At 39.4% G+C, this 16,311-nt stretch overlaps 1 protein-coding gene across 2 annotated transcripts in view; it reads right to left on the bottom strand.

The window, feature by feature from the left end:
* ryk (receptor like tyrosine kinase) overlaps positions 1 to 16,311 on the bottom strand; it is a 54,724-nt gene that overhangs the window by 17,108 nt on the left and 21,305 nt on the right. Inside the window, exons 5-10 of one of the 2 annotated variants that reach the window (XM_080877561.1) lie at positions 14,423 to 14,482; positions 13,663 to 13,804; positions 12,709 to 12,809; positions 9,491 to 9,574; positions 4,720 to 4,845; positions 967 to 1,053 (exon numbers count right to left, since the gene is read on the bottom strand). In XM_080877561.1, coding sequence (XP_080733687.1) covers positions 967 to 1,053; positions 4,720 to 4,845; positions 9,491 to 9,574; positions 12,709 to 12,809; positions 13,663 to 13,804; positions 14,423 to 14,482 — 600 coding nt within the window. The remainder of the gene's footprint in view (positions 1 to 966; positions 1,054 to 4,719; positions 4,846 to 9,490; positions 9,575 to 12,708; positions 12,810 to 13,662; positions 13,805 to 14,422; positions 14,483 to 16,311) is intronic. The other variant, XM_080877562.1, reaches the window with a different exon arrangement.

The raw sequence follows: 16,311 nt of genomic DNA, 5'->3' as shown, positions 1-16,311 counted from the left end.
GGAACCTTGTTGAAATTATTAAGGTGGTCTTGAGCAATAGCTCTCCAAATTTTCTGAAGGTCTTTAAAAAAAAAAGTTTTTCTTTGGACATTGGTTCATTTTTCACTCACTTTCACTCCTCAATGACTGAAGCATAAAATACGCACTTAAATCAATGGACCAACCACTGTTGTGTTTCTATATAACAGTTAAAGTAGCAAAGAACCGCCTGTACATTTCATTGTATGGCAGAGGACTGGCAATGAATCTAACCGGACCACATAAAAGCCAAATGACCTGGCCTCCGAACTCCCCAGATCCTGATTGGATCAAGCATCCGTGAAATGTCCCACAGCCGACTGTTTGTAGGAAAGAGATGTTTGGTAGCCATCATGTAGAACAGTAACCATCATTATTTTCCCCCATTTTAAAGCCTAATCAACTTTCATTCTAGGCCGGTCGAGGACTTAATAAGGATAAAACTTAAATTAAATCACAATTCACATAAAATTAAATCCTGGTACTAAACTATGCATCTCTGCTCCTTCAATCTGATTCTCATCTCCCAGTGTGACCCATGGAATTAAATACACTTTCCAGTATTAAAAAGGTGGTTTTAATGTTTTAGTTGAAGGTAGCAGGACTCGCAGTGTGAGAATGTCACTTCTTTTATCAATAGAAAATAAAAATGTAAAAACAAATGATCAGATTATATTATTGCAGTGGTATATATTCTAATGATATTACTCTGATGTACTGTCTGGGGGGTAGAAAAGAAATATTTCCACTGATCTGCTGCGTGTCCACACAGATTTGGAGACTACAGTGCATCTGAGCGTGCTCCCCCTCAGTAACCTCATTCCTCTGAATAACCCTGAACATACTGGGTAAAGTTACTTATTGACAAGATGACAGGGATAAACCAGAGTGGTCAGTATTTTCATTTCTTTTACAATATGTTTACTTAAGCTGGAACAGGGAGCATACCTTTCACGGTCTTCACAAAGACCTGCTTCTCCTTACTGGGGTCCTTTTCATCCAGCAGCACGCCGTGGAAGATGCGGCCAAAAGTGCCTGTCAAAGACAAAACACAGGTTTTTAATCAGAGGAAAGGGGTAAAAGAAAGAAAGCCAGGGGCGACTGTTTCAAAGATTGAAATGTCACCTCACTCAGAGGCTACCATGCCTGGCTGATTAGTGAACAGAGGCAGACACGCTTCTGCTTAAAATGCCTTGTTGCTAAATGGGATGAGGCAGTTTTGGCTGCTTTTCACTAAGGCGATACAAAGCAACAGCAATTCAGTCTAGCTCAGAGGAGCTTTCATCACTCAGACCAACTGAGAAAAGCTTACGATGTGGAAAGGCCAAGTGAGCGTGTTCATCATCTCCTTTGTCTAAACTGTCACCCTGTAGCTCCAGGACTTTTCTGAGCTAAAATGGCATTTAAGCACATAAACCATCAACATAAACGTAGAAAAAAAACTGAGCCTCAGGGCCAACTATGCCTTGTGTTTCAACAGGAAAGTAGTCGAAGCTTAACAACAGGGTTAGTGTCTCTCTCCCGCCTTCTTCGTCAAGCCTGTCGGGACCTGCTGGCTCCCAAAAAACACAACTGCACTCCAAGTTCACCCCTCTGAGACGTGACCTTCTGTGTCTTTGTTGTTTAAACTCAAATCTTTTAAGTCCAGATTGAGAGAGCCAGAGAAAAATGTTTTTAAAATGTAATTGTTATTTATAATATGTATGTAACTTTGTAATTTCAACGTGTTGTCGCCTCTTGGCCAGGACTCCCTTGCAAAAGAGGTTTTTAATCTCAATGGGACTTTTCCTGGTTAAATAAAGGTTAATAAATAATAAATAATAAATAAAATCTTATTATGAATACATTTTATATCATTTTGTTTGCACATCAGCCGAATACCAGCAGTTAGAAAGTGTTTCCTTGCTGGAGAAAACTGATAATACAGAACAGAGCAGAGCTCTAAACCTTGTAAAGTTTTTTTGCTTTACTTTGTGTCAATATTTCCATTACTTTTGCAAAGTCATCATGTCACCACAGAGGGAAATGGGTATTATAACACTAACAGCTGCACATTTCATTTGCCTGACTTCTGGCTTGCTGTGGCGCGTCTTATGGGAATAGTGCGATCGGCCACTACTTCCATATGAAGGCAACGTGCTACACGTGTGCTGTACTTGCTGAGCGCAGAGGGAACACAGAGTGTGAATTTTGACATGTTGGCTGTAGTCGCACTTCCTGTACCACAGCATGACTGTGCCTGGCTTTAGGACTTCATAGCAGGAACTGCACTGCTTGTGAGCGAAAAATGTTGCAATCCTACACACGTTAATGTGACAGAACATTTCCCAGATATTAAACTGGTAGCTGTGCAAAGTATGCACAACACCACTTGCTGGGAATTCTGTGCTGATGTTTGATTGCATCTTGTGACGGAGGCCAATGTACAACTATTACCCATCATTGATAAAATCATGAGCACCCTTCTGCACCACTTACTGGATCCCCCCCCCCCTTTTTTTTTTTAGCAAATGTCTACTTTTATACATCTGAGGGGTTAATCTTTCCTAAAGATGAGATCATCACAACAAATCCACTCCAGCTTCAGTAAGATCAATGCCAAATTAGAGGTAACACTCTTGACAAATGTCTGTAAACATCTGGGATCAATATAATCCCAGTTTGTTTTTACAATTACGTTATTACTGCAAGTTTACATACATGAGTCAACTTCAGGCCCACAATCTAATACTAGAGTGCATGAATAGTTTATAAAGGCAGCAAGTAATCTCCATCTCCATCTCTCTTTCCACTAGTTCCTGTTCTCTGAAGAAACTCCAAAACCTCTCAAAGGTTCTCCTCTCCAGTCCTAACAGTTTGTTACTTTATGAGCTCTTTGGAAAACCATATTATTTGTTATTTGTTACTAGGAGAAACATTTTTCAATCTTTGTAAAATATTTCATTATTTCTTTTAGACACGAGGCTTTTTATTGTGAGCACAACCTCTTTAAAGTAAAACTAGTGTATCAGAGAAAGAGTGGTGCTTCTGTTACATTGTAAACAGAAGCAGAGACTAAACCACTGAAGGCTGTCAAGCAGCATTTAAAAACACAACACCCACATTTTCTTCTCCATTGTGTTGTATGCACCCTTGGGTAAATGTTACATCATTCACTCTAAGCCCCGGTGTGGGCCAATATCCAGAAAACGAATCACAGTTTTGTCAGTACCTTTACTCCATGACAAAGCTGAATAGTCTCCAAAGCGAGGAGCACAGATCGAGCCAAACCAAAGCCCTGACATTTAGCTTTAATGAGGCCAAAGAGAAAAAGACTGAGAAAATTCAGTGTCTAAGGCTCTCTGTTAGAAAATCATATGCCTGAGCAGGAATGAACTTTTACTATTTTGACGTTCTTGGCAACTTTTTATTGATACTGATCTGATGAGGCATGCTTGTACTCCACAACAGGAAAAATAAACCACATTCATGAAGCCTATTGTCAGTATTATGCTCACAATACGCTACAAATAAACATGGGATTTCTCAATAACATTTGTATAATTTTGATGGTTAATTTAAACATCTTTTTACATTCTTTTATGACTTCTATGCCTGTGATTTGAGACTGCAAGGTAGAGTTACAGTATGCAGCAAAACAGCAGGTGTGACCCTGCATGACCTTCCTCACCTGTGCAAGGTTAGGACTTTAAAGAAGGCCAAACCCATCCTGGGTGACCCTTTACATTCCTCATCAAAGGAGTTTAAGTTGCCGCTGACAGACTCACAAACTCGTTTGTCCCAACTCTGTCCACTATGTTTTTAATTTTGCTTTCTTTAATAAAGACATCCTTCAATTATATCACTGAACTTTCAATTTTGCCACAAATTATATTTATATACAAATTGTGTATTTTACCATATCGTCAGTGCCCATGGACTCCCATGTTTAAAGATCTCACTTTACAGGAGAAATAAACAAGCTGATGAGTGCTGACCTTACGCAAGTGGCCAACGTCATTGCCAGTATTCACTCTTGTACACGGTGTACCTACAGCACCAAAACACTAACTGAAGTTGATCCACTCTCCTCCAGCTGGCAGTTGCTACAATCCCATTGGTTTCTAAAGGTGTGCTGATGTATCCTGGCAGGCTTCAACCACACAAAACCTTTTCAAACAACTTAACTGCCAACAGCAGAAACTATTTCTAAGGCCTTTAGAACCAGACATATTTCAACTAGAAATGTTCAAATACTAAAAGTGAAAGCATGGGTTTTTTTGCAGAAACATTATTTCTTAAAATTAAGGAGTAATTCCAATTACAAATAAAAGCCTAATTATTGTTTCTACTAGCACTTCTCCCTTTAGGTTATGCTAGCACCATGTAATTTGTAATTTAAGCTTAAATCTCAACTCAGTCTGTTAAAGCAATCTCATTTAATTTTTTTTTTTTAACATTTAGTCTTTTCCTTTTTCTCTCTGTTCATGTTCTTTATATAGAAAACCCCGAACATGTAAAAAACGTGCATGCTGAAAAGTTAAATGAACAAATGATGCTGAACGAAGCATAACAAGATTATTCATGACTGAAGCTCCTTAAAATCTGTTTCATTTCATGCGTATATAGACTGGATCGCGCAAATCACTCGAGTCTCCCTGGAAATGTCACTAAAAGGCAAAACACCGGGGCATAGGCCTAAAATACTGGGAAGGGAAATACCTTCATGTAAGACGTCTCGTAGTGTAACTCGGTCCCTTGAGATTGCAATATCTTTAACTTTAGCTTTGGCCTCCATCAGAGTCACACTCCTCAGGTCATTCTTCTCTATGCGCAGAGATGGGTAACCTGTAAAGACACACAAAAAATAAATAAATTAACACATTTCATTAATTCATGAAACCTGCTGTGTATGCATTATGTGCTGCTGGGACAGTTCAGTTTGTCTTCTCCAACAACCTTTTAAGGCCATGGATGTGACAAGTTAATGCAAAGTTTGTTTGTTTGTTTTTAGGTCAGGAGCAAAACTCATTTAAATAGGCTGTAAACACATTCCTAATTAGATCTGAAATTTTTGTTATTATTGTTTTAACCTGTAAAGAAATATTAGTACATTCTGAAAATCAGTGTTGAACAGTCTGAGATGTCCTAATAAATGTCTAATGTCAACCTTGTGTCTTAGTTTTTCCCAGATTTGTTGAGTTTTTCAGTGAGTTTATTGCTTCAAAATAAAAAAAAACCCCCAAAGACAAACAAAAATCCCCAAAAAACCTTAAAATGTGACATTTTTGAATCCAAACATCAACCATTAATTAAACAATCTGTCTAGGCATCTGCTTTGCACCAATACCTAAATTGCACTGATATACCCAGACTAGCAGTGTATTTTATTTAACAAACAAACAGTTAATTTACTGTAACTTGCATCCTTTGTGGGGCCTACTGGAGGGCCAGTTTTGGCCCCTGGGCCACATATTTGACACCTGTGGTCTTAATTTCATTTGCAGAAGCATCGAAGTACCAAAGGATGAATAACAGCTTGAGTACGATGACTTCATTGTAATTTCTCGTTGATCAAAGTACACAATCACCAAAATAATTTGATGCTACAACATGATGTATGCAGGTCCTTCTGCTGGTTTTACAGTCCTCTCCTCACGCAACAGCCTGTGTCCTGGTATCCCTTCCACTCTTGTCACACTGTGATGCGAGATGCAGCAAGCTCTCTTATCTGCATATATATGTTTGGCATCCTGGAGGCATCCTTTTTTTCCATTGCTTCTGTGAAATCAGACCAGAGGGGGGAGCAGTTTGTGCCCACTATGTGCTAAAACCATTCCTTTCTTGTTTTTTTTGAGGGTCGTCTTGCAGTGGGTTCTCCCGTTTCCACTTCGATTTGCACAAAAGCAGGTGAAATGGATTCACAATGGTAAAATGGTAAAATAAGACAAACTGCAATACATATTTTCTATAGAAACAAAGTAAAATTTGGTTTATAAGAAGTAAGAGATGATCTTTGTTTAAACATATCTAAAAAAACCAACCCCCCCCCCCCCCTGAAAATCATAATTAATGACAGAACATTTCTGCCGCAGATGAAACAACATCCACACTGAAAGACACAGCAATCCTGTCATAAATAATTCCACTTTGTCATTTTACTCACTTTTTATCTATGTTGCTTGAGGGTTAAAAGGCACACATAATCCAAATCTAAACAAACCTCTTACCAAATGACTGACACATTTTTTAAACCTGGATTAGCACACAAAAACAACCTGGGAGCTTCTGCTTCGGATCACAAATGTCATATTTCTTCTAAAATATGTAGACTCAAAGAAAAGAAATGACAGCAATTCCAGGAAAAAGCCACACATGTACAGTACCCTGCACATGTTGCATCACAGCGACTTCATGCAAAGTCCTGTGTTACAGCACATCTATTACATAAGCTCCCCATGTACTCGCTGTTATTAACTGCTGGTCTTCAGAGGCGAGAGGTGAAGTTATAAAGTTCCTTATAGATTATGCACACACATAAACAAACACAACAGTTAACAAATGCTAGCTAAAGAAGCAGTTAGAAACTAAAGAGCTCTTCCTGTAGAAAGAAAAAGATCTGAACCAGAGTCAACAAGAATCAATGACCCCTGATCTAAACTCGCCATGTGTATATAAAGCACATGTGTCAACAGAATCAGTTTCTTCCATTCCAGCCTCTCCACCACTACGGGCAAGACCAAAGATGCTGGCATAGGATGTCAGGACTGTAAACCTGCACAACGCTGGAATGCGCTACCAGACCGTCAGCCAAAAGCTTGGTGAGAAGGTGATAACTGTAGGGTGTGATTATTTAAAAATGGAGGAAAATATAAAACGATCATCAAGCACCCTCGGTCTGGAGCCCCATGCAAGATCTCGTCTCATGGAGTCAGGATGATCATGTCCACAGAATACATTTCTGTGGTCCTGACTCCCTTGATATCCTTAACACCCTCCTCCTGTGTAGGTTTTAGGCTGATTCACCACCAAAACTACACAGGAGGAGCCCGGTGGAGGAAGTGAAAACAGGATCTTAAATGTCAAAACATTTAGAAATATGCCATAAACACCTCTTCTTAAAGCTCTACTGTCACAGTGTGGCAAAAACTATCATGGTGCAGAGCGATGATGCCCCCTACAGGTCAAACTATGAGCAGTGGTTATCTCAACAATGTAAATGAGAACAGACGTGGTTGGGACTGCACACAATCAATCCTAGTACTCTGAGCCCGACTTCTCAGGCAATTTTTAATTTTATTGTGCTTTACTTAAAATTCGTATTATGTTTATGTGTTTTATTTAGACTTAAGGAGTTTCACTGATCCATTTCATTTTGGTTCTTGTTTCAGTTCAAGAAAACCCAATACTAGATCAAAGTATCCCACAGTGTCCTTAAGGAAAGGAGTCCAAATTTGCCAAAACCCTGTTCTTTTTTTGTTAGTTTTTTTACAATGCAAATTTTAAAAAAATGCTGGAAAATGGAAATAAAAACTTACAAATCTCACAGACCCATACTTTACAAACTGAGAAAATGTACCATTTCAAGGGAAAAACGTCAATTCGAATTTGTTGCAGGTCTTAAAAAAGTTTGGACAGGGCCATGTTTATGACTTAACAACAGTCTGTAAATGTCTGGGTGCTGAGGAGAGCAGCTGCCAGACTTTTGGGAGAGGAATGTCCTTCCATTCTTAGAGGATTCTGGCTGCTCAGCAGTCCTGGATCTGCTTTGATCTTCAATGCTCCAAATGTTTTCAGCTGGTGAAAGAGCTGGACTACAGACAGCCAGTGCGGCACCCAGACTGCAGTATGCGGTTCAGCATCATTTTTGCTGAATTGTGCATTTCTGCATCATGTTTATATGATGACTTCTTTGCAGATCACAGGAATCCAATATTCATTGTCAGCCTTGTTCCTTTGCACAAAGACATTTCTCTGTATTCTCTGAATCTTTCCATGACATTATGCACTGAATATAATGAAGAAATATTCACAGCCTTCTCAATTTCATATTGAGGTATATTATTCCAAAGTCAAAATTTGTAGTTGCAGGTTTTTGCAGATTGGTGAAACTCTGCCTCTCTAAGGCTACGTTCACACTGCAGGTCTTAATGCTCAATTCCAATTTTTTGATCAAATCCAATTTTTTTTGTCTGGTTGTTCACACTACAAATAAAATGTGACAGCAAACATACTCTAGAGTGAACGGTTCATAGCCCTCAAAGCGGCCCACATGCGCAAAAGAAGACGTCACACACAACGCGCTCTGTTTACGGAAGTAAAAATGGCGGCTACAGAGCTGGTAGGTGTTGTTGCAGCAGTCGTAATCGACAGAATTTTGACAATTTAATTAGCGAAAGAAGGACAATGAGAAAAAAGAGAGCCCGTCCTTTAACAATGGCCGCCATGCTTTCTCGTTTGTCTTCTCCAGCGCTGATAACTGGCATCTGTCTTGTGACAGTGACGTAAAAGACGGATTTAATGCGACATGACCATTCAAACAGCAGTCGCTTTCTAAAACATCAGATATGTTTCGGATTCAGTACCACAAAGTAACCTAGGTCGGATTTGAAAATATCGGATTTGTGCTGTTCAAACTGTCCTACCATGATCAGATATGGGTCGCATAGGGTCAAAAAAGTTGGATTTGATGCGCTTTGGCCTGCAGTGTGAACGTAGCCTAAGATGCTCTGTTTAGACCCAGTTATGTTACTGACCTGTTAGGCAGCGAAATGTTTCACCAGCTGTTTTTTTGTTTTTAGTACCACTTACTTCTCCAGCCTTCCATTTCCTCCCTCCCGACTTTTTTTAAAGGTGTGTTACTGCGATCAAATCTAAACTGAGCTAATATTTGTCATGACCTAGTAAAATGTCTCAGTTTAAACATTTAATATGATTTCTATGTTCTATTGCGAGCAAAATGTGGATTTTATTAGATTTGTAAATAAAAAGAAAATGTAACAATTTGCATCCAAGTTTTTTCAGAAACATGGTTGGATTTTAAAGAAGATAATTTTAGAAAAAAAGGGTGAGAGGAGGAGAAGACTCTTTTTACATATTCACTGATTATGATTTCTTTAAACTGGGAGTCAAAACTCAAATAAATTCAATTATTATACAAAATTATAAAACAAAGAAAGTCAACCTCACAGCCTAAAACCATCTACCAGAGGATCTACAGGATTCTTCCTTGAATAAAACACTAAATGATTATGATATTGATTATTGAGTCAAAACTATTGTAAATAATGATTTTATATGGTGACAAAGAATGCCACTAAAAAGCAGGTGGTATGTACAGCTTAAGATTTTGACCTGTACATGCAGCCAAGACAAATAGAAAATTTGAAATGAAAGAAAAAAACAAACAAAAAACAGGGAGGTGATTTCATCCTGCTGCTCACAATATCCTAACTATAATACACAGTAGGTAATTAACTTCCCAGAAACTTACTTTTGGTTTCATGAGGGGGAGCACCAGGGTTTTGGAAGGAGGAGGCAGCAAGCTGGAGTATGGGTGCAGAACCAGGGTGGTTGTCTGAAGACAAGACGAGCAGGGCAGGGAGGGAGTGGCGGGTGGGAGAAGGTGAGAGAGAAGAGGTTTAATGGAGAAAGCACACAAAATCACAACATGACCTGAATGAATGAGTGGATGTGTAACTCTCGCTGTAACCTTTCAGCTCAAAACATCCATCAAACCAGGCATGCTCACTAGGTGAGGACGCTCATCCACCAGGGGCGGAGTTAAACAGGGAGGGGAGGGAGTTCAGTTGAGATAATCACATTTAGCAACAAAGGTTTAAGACACACAAGGAGAAGAGGCAGTGGGGTTGAGATGAGGGTTGAATCCACAAGAGGGCAGCGATGGACCATTTACTGACAAAAAATAGACCTGTGTACAGCTGTGGTACTCAAACGCACACCTCTCCCACCAAACTGAAACAGGCACATCATCATTTCATGAGGTCTTCCTCCCTGCACCAACATATCGTGCTATGTGTAATATCTGATGACGACCTGTAGACTTCTTTGTACTTAATGCATCTTAGGAACATTATTTTAAATCTGAAAACTACTCATGTCATCATTTTATCTGAATGAGATAAGAAGAAATGTGAGTTGATTAGGGCTCTGCGATATGACCAAAATCTCATATCCCGATATAAGACATCTATCGTCCCGATAACGATATAAATCACAAAAATTGTATATTTTCTGTAAATTCTGTGAATCTCGGGCAGCTCGACTTGCGTGAAGTGTTTCCAGCTGGGCGTCGTGTACCTGGAGTCGAGTGTTTTAACCGATGCATGAAACGATACATTTTTAGACATAAGTTGTAACGGACGCCGTTTTCTTTGTGAGTATTTATTACACGGCGTGCTGCGGGGAAAAGCCTGTTCTAACGTTTGAGTCTAAGGTTTATTTTTCAGCACCAGACGGCTCTTTTTTTTTTTGCTTCTGATCAATAAACACTCTCATTACTCTTTCACGTGATTCAGTTTATTTTGAAAAGTCTCAAAAGGATCTTGAGCTTTATTGTGAAAGGTTTATGTGGAAAATAAACAAGCGGACACGCGATGGTTTTACCGTCGTTGTTGCCAACAACAGATAAAAACAGGTGCTTGTCCATCCGTAGTGTGGTTATTAGAGATGGACCGATCCGATATTACGTATCGGTATTGGTCCGATACTGACCTAAATTACTGGATCGGATATCGGAGAAAAATAAAAAATGTAATCCGATCCATTAAATATCACGAAAGCACCTCACAAAACTTGCAATACGCCGTAACTCACCTCAGAACGTTAGCACGTCGGAGCAGTATGCATCACGTGATAGAGCGGCTGTGGCATGCGGGACCTGTCGGTGCTCTGGATAGCATTTGGAGCTTCGCTAGCAACCCGGCATTTCATCTCCGACAAAGTTATCCCCGAGAGAAGTAAAGCAAGTGTGTAAGTCCATCTCTGAATGTTTGTAAAGCATTCCTGCGTTAAGCTTAACAAACGATATATGGAGCGACTGCCTCTTCTTGCTGCTACTTCAATCATGAAACTGCTTAACGATCAGCTGATCAGCTTTTCTGTCGTGAGTCCGTCTCTCTAGTTTGCTTTTGGCCCACTTTGCACCAGAAAGAGGAAACCAGCGGCTGAACAACAGAAGCACGTTTAAGCTTGATCAGCTGTTGTTAGAATGTATTTAATATTACTTTCTACTCGAGGATCTTTTTCTACGTAGCTGACGGCTGGTAACTGTGCAGGGGCGGATCTAGCAAAGTTTAGCCAGGGGGGCCGATAGGGCATTAACAGGGAAAAGGGGGCACAAAGACATACTTTTCTTTCTTATTCTCATTTAAAATGTCAAGCTTTTAATAAATAATTATCTGACACCCAAAGTTTTAATTTGATGCAAAATGAATAGAAGTCCATTACTGTATATAGTAACTATTAAGTCTAATATATATACCCTAGTAAGCTATAGTACTTTTTCCTTTGGGAAGGTACCATCTGTGCAGTCTGCAATTTTGTTGAAGAAAGATGTTGAATCTATTTAATATTTCTTGAAAAATAATTGATTTCTGTGCATTTTTTTCACACTGCATCAAATTAAGGTTGATTACGTCGATTAAGCATCATGAGGTGGAGCGTGAGGGGTGGTTCCCCATTTTTTATTTATTTATTTTTGTTGTTGCTGGGAGTTGGAACCCTATTAGTTAGGTTGCTTAATATTTATCCTAAGTACTCTTTAAAATACCAGAATAGGGAGGATGGTGTAGGTTTAAGTTTATTAGATTGATCAGTATTGCTGAACTATGAAACATTTTTTTTTGCATACAGGTATAACAGAATAGCTTTAGTGTAGTTGTTGTTTTAAACTTGAGTATGAACTTATACAAAATGCAGCAAGATATTTAAAAAACAGTTTTGTTGATTAAAAAACACTATATCGGATTCATATCGGTATCGGCAGATATCCAAATTTATGATATCGGTATCGGACATAAAAAAGTGGTATCGTGCCATCTCTAGTGGTTATATTAAATATAAGAGAAAGAGAGAACTTTAATTAATATAGCCACTACAGTGACCATCAAAACGATGAAAAAATATTGCCGCAAACAGTTTATTTTGTGACACCACGAAACAAACGATAGCATAAAATGAAACGATAGACGTTTTTATATTGTCATCCGATATATATCGTTATATCGAACAGCCCTAGCGTTGATTCTAGCAAAGGAGAAAAACAGAAGTTTTAAAACACTAGATGCTTGGCCTGCTCTTCCCACGTCTGCGTTTACAATGTGCCAACCACTAAAACAGGCCCGTTTTTCTCCTCTTACTGCTGTCTGACACGAAGCACATGGTGAGGACAGTTACACATTATTCCCACAGTAACAGGTCACAAGGAGAGGAGCAACAACAACAAGAAAGAAGATAGCATTACTGCAGGAACTGTTTGCTTCATTACATCATATGATACCAGTTAAACTAACTGAGTCATTCACAGCCAATTACTGCATTTTGAGAAGCATCCAAGTTGGAGATACCTGAGCAAGAGAAGAAAATGTGTGGAAAACTGAATCACTTGTTTTTTTTATGAAACTTGAACAGATGTTTCATCTTGTGATTCACAAGTCTGAAGGGTGTGGTGTAGGGGAGGTAAAATCTTACTGGTAACAGGGGCGGCGTTGTTTGGAGTGTCAGCCCTCAGGTACTGCGTGGTCTGGGTGGACGGCTGAGAAAGGCCCTGTGAGCTTCCACTGTCACTCACACTGAAAGACACAGAGTCGTATATTATACGTTTAAAAAGAAAAAAAAAGTCCTTGATAAACATCCTCCCTAAAGCACAGGATAGTCATTTTCTTTCAGTCAGTCAGGTCATAGTTTTAATTGACAGTCACATGGCTCAAGGTGCTTTATAGCGTAAGACTATTTGGTGACATTGAGAAAGAAAAACTCCCTTTTAACAGAAAGACACCTGCAGCAGAACCAGGATCAGGAAGGGGCAGCCATCTGCTGTGGCTAATGAGGGTGAGGAGGAGGAAGACAGGACAAAAGACACATTACGGGAGAGTTAATAATAAATACTAATAATTACTACTGATTAAATTCAGTAGTGGTGTATAAACACACAGAGAGTGAGGAGAAGATGTTCAGTGCATTATGTGAAACATCCACACAAGCCTATTGTAGTATAACTCAGTAAAGTAGAAAGTAGAGAAGGTGTCCGTCTCCTGAATCCAAACTGGGAGCTGATTCCACAGAAGAGGCCCCTGAAAACCTGCAGTCTGTTTAGGTTAAATGCTCTATTGGGACAATATGGTACTATGAGGTCTTTAAGATATGACGTGGCCCTTTTATTAAAGATTTTGTTTGGGAGGAGAATGATTTTAAATTCAGAATTGAATTTAAAAATGTCTAAAATGATAAGTGTGTTAGCTTTTTAAAATTTCTGACTGTCCCGATGGCAAACCTTTCTGAATGTGCTGATCTAATTTTACATTGATAACCTGTGCAAGCTTCATCTGAAGTGGAGATTACAGGAAGAAGTGCTGCTCTTAAGACGTCACTCTTACATCAGGGTGTAAGATTTCTTTGGAAGCAGAACAAGCAAAAGAACCGTACCTGTCCTCCATCTCCACTCTCTTCATGCTGTGCAGGTGCAGGATGGCCAGAATGATGGCCACGAGGAAGATGACAATGCAGCAGACACTCACGCTTATATAGAACACCTGGGTGGAGGTGGTGGGAGCGGTAACACCATCTACTGATGACACAAAAATGACACAAATTAAGAATCAGACAAACAAGCCGCTCTAAAAAAGACAAAGGAAAAGGGGTGAGATTACAGCATAAATTCCATAATCGCATGATGCAAAAATATGATATGATGGCCACAGTATAAAAAAAAAAAGAAAAAAGGCATACATGGAAAAGAAAGTATGAGAGCACCTCGGGCTCCACTCAAGAGTTAATGGAGACCTGGAAAAGCAGTGACTGTGCCCGGGGTCCAGCATCTGAGAGCTGTTCTCATCACCTCTCTAAAAGCCTCCGAGGGCCCCGGGCTCCTCGGGCCTACCCAAGCAGAAGGGAGACGACCCACTAATGGTGCTTTGCTTCAAGGAGGCTCACACAAGTCTGAATAGATGAGAACAACCACTCCAACTCTGAGGGGTGGGTGGGAGCTGACAGTGGTCTTCAATAGCACAATGAATCCTTCTCTTTAGCCCTCAATTCATTTTCTTTTTTCCTAACGAAGACAGACTACTGAAGACTCCTATACAGCTGACATCATAGTGATTTAACATCTGTCTCACTAGGCTGATGCCACCTGTGAACAATACACGCAGCAGGAAGAGGGGGACAAGGTGGAAAGTTTACTTACAGTCAGGCCGAGGGAGAGAGTTATTGTTGAGAGGAATGGGGATCTTTTCAGAATCGATTCCTGTTTGGGGAGGGGGAAAGGGAGAGAAATACATAAACTTCATTTAACATCAAATTATCAAAATATATTCAAATGATGCTAACTTCTAGCTCGGACTCAGCTTTATTAACATAGGCTTGGTGTAACCTCTTATTTCAGCCTTTCTTTATAAACCCATGCTCCTGATGATTATTAATTCATTTTAAGGCTGGTATGAGCACTTTAGCAAAGTGTTTTTTGCTTTTCTCCATATTTCTTCTGGTGATTTAAACCAACTTTTCTTCTCACTGGTTCACCTGTATACACTATCACGCCTGTAAACACTTTTTCCCCTAAAAACAAAAAACAAGTTCCATCCACAACCAACAGACTATGATGTGAATGTGATGCAGTGATGCATAACAGCTGAGCGTTACAAGTAATTTATCCATACAACATGACAGCAACACAGAAAATGTGGTTTAAATTAAAAAAAAATTAAAGAGCATGTCTCTACTACACGACGGGGATTTTCTTTTTCCTAAATCTTTGGTGCAATTTATTATAAAGCCCAAAAGCAGCTCATTTATCTCAACTTTAAACAAAAAGCTCTGCTTCAAACAGAAGAACGCAAAACAAACTCTTCACTCTGTTAGTTTGGTCTTGTTTAGAGGGTGATGCTGAAACCCTTGAAAAGTTGAGCAGTTAACTTATTTTGACAACAAGTTGCGATCATAAATCAGCAAACACGGACAAACATTTTCAGCCCTCTCCTGTGTCACTGCAGGCAGCGACAGGGAGGAATGACTGCAACTCAGGCACACAAAGAATCTGTTCATGCTACCAATTCGACTCCTGCTTAAAATAAGACGGGAATAAATTTGTTTCCATGGGGGCATATGGCAAGAAGCCTCTGGGCCACATGTAATTATCTTCAGGCAGTTTGAAAATAGCAGCAAACAAGGAACACAAGAACCGGCACATCTACCTACTGTTACTTTAACGTTTGGTTTATAATGTAGGGGAACCAGCAATATGACAGATTTTTATTTATTTATTTAATGAAATTAGAAAGGTGACATTTATTGATATGACCTTTAAAGGGTTAATGGCCGCCTGGTAAACTGCCTTTAAATACATAAGGTAACATGAAGAGAGATCTAGGACCCTGGTGCATCTGTAGTCTTTCTTAATCTAAATCAATGCTGCTCGAGTGTGTCTGCCCTGCTGTTATGTTTTTATGTCTCTTTCTTATTAATTTTTTTTTTTTTTTTATCCCCCTGCATTTACACAATCCTTGGTAAGGAAAGAGTGTTTTTAAACTGCTGTGAGCTGTGAGATGTCTTTCTAATTTATGGTTCCTGTCTGATGGCCTTAGAAGGGATATGCATATTTCACCATTGCCCCTAGAGGCCAGAAGGTGTTGTGGTCACTTCACTGGTTGTGTTTCACACGGGCTGTGATGTTACCACAGACCAGTCAGTGTCTACAGTCCATTTTGACATCTGAATGAATATTTGTAAAGCTTGTGAGGTAACCTGCAACCAACCGTGTCAGGTTACAAAAAAGAAAAATCGTGATGTGCGTGACTAGCTGAAATGACACCGAAAGCATACCAAGTACTACTGTTTACAGGCTGACAATGGCGAGAATAAAAGAGGATTAATTGCTTTGCTGGGTTTTTTAAAGCTCCTGAAGAAGGTGCAGCCTGATACGCGATGGTTCAATTTTTATCATCTATAGCGCACAGAAACAGAAGTCATTTGTTACATGTTACCTTGAGTGGCCCTGGATGTTTTTAATAACATTTGACTGGTCATAGTTCTTCCAGTCCCCCCCGAGCAGTTCTCCAGTTACCCCATTTTATTTTA

Source organism: Rhamphochromis sp. 'chilingali', assembly GCF_963969265.1.
Source record: "Rhamphochromis sp. 'chilingali' genome assembly, chromosome: 3".
Taxonomy (NCBI): domain Eukaryota; kingdom Metazoa; phylum Chordata; class Actinopteri; order Cichliformes; family Cichlidae; genus Rhamphochromis; species Rhamphochromis sp. 'chilingali'.
Note: the sequence above shows the minus strand (reverse complement) of the source record. Positions and strands in the feature narration are given on the sequence as shown.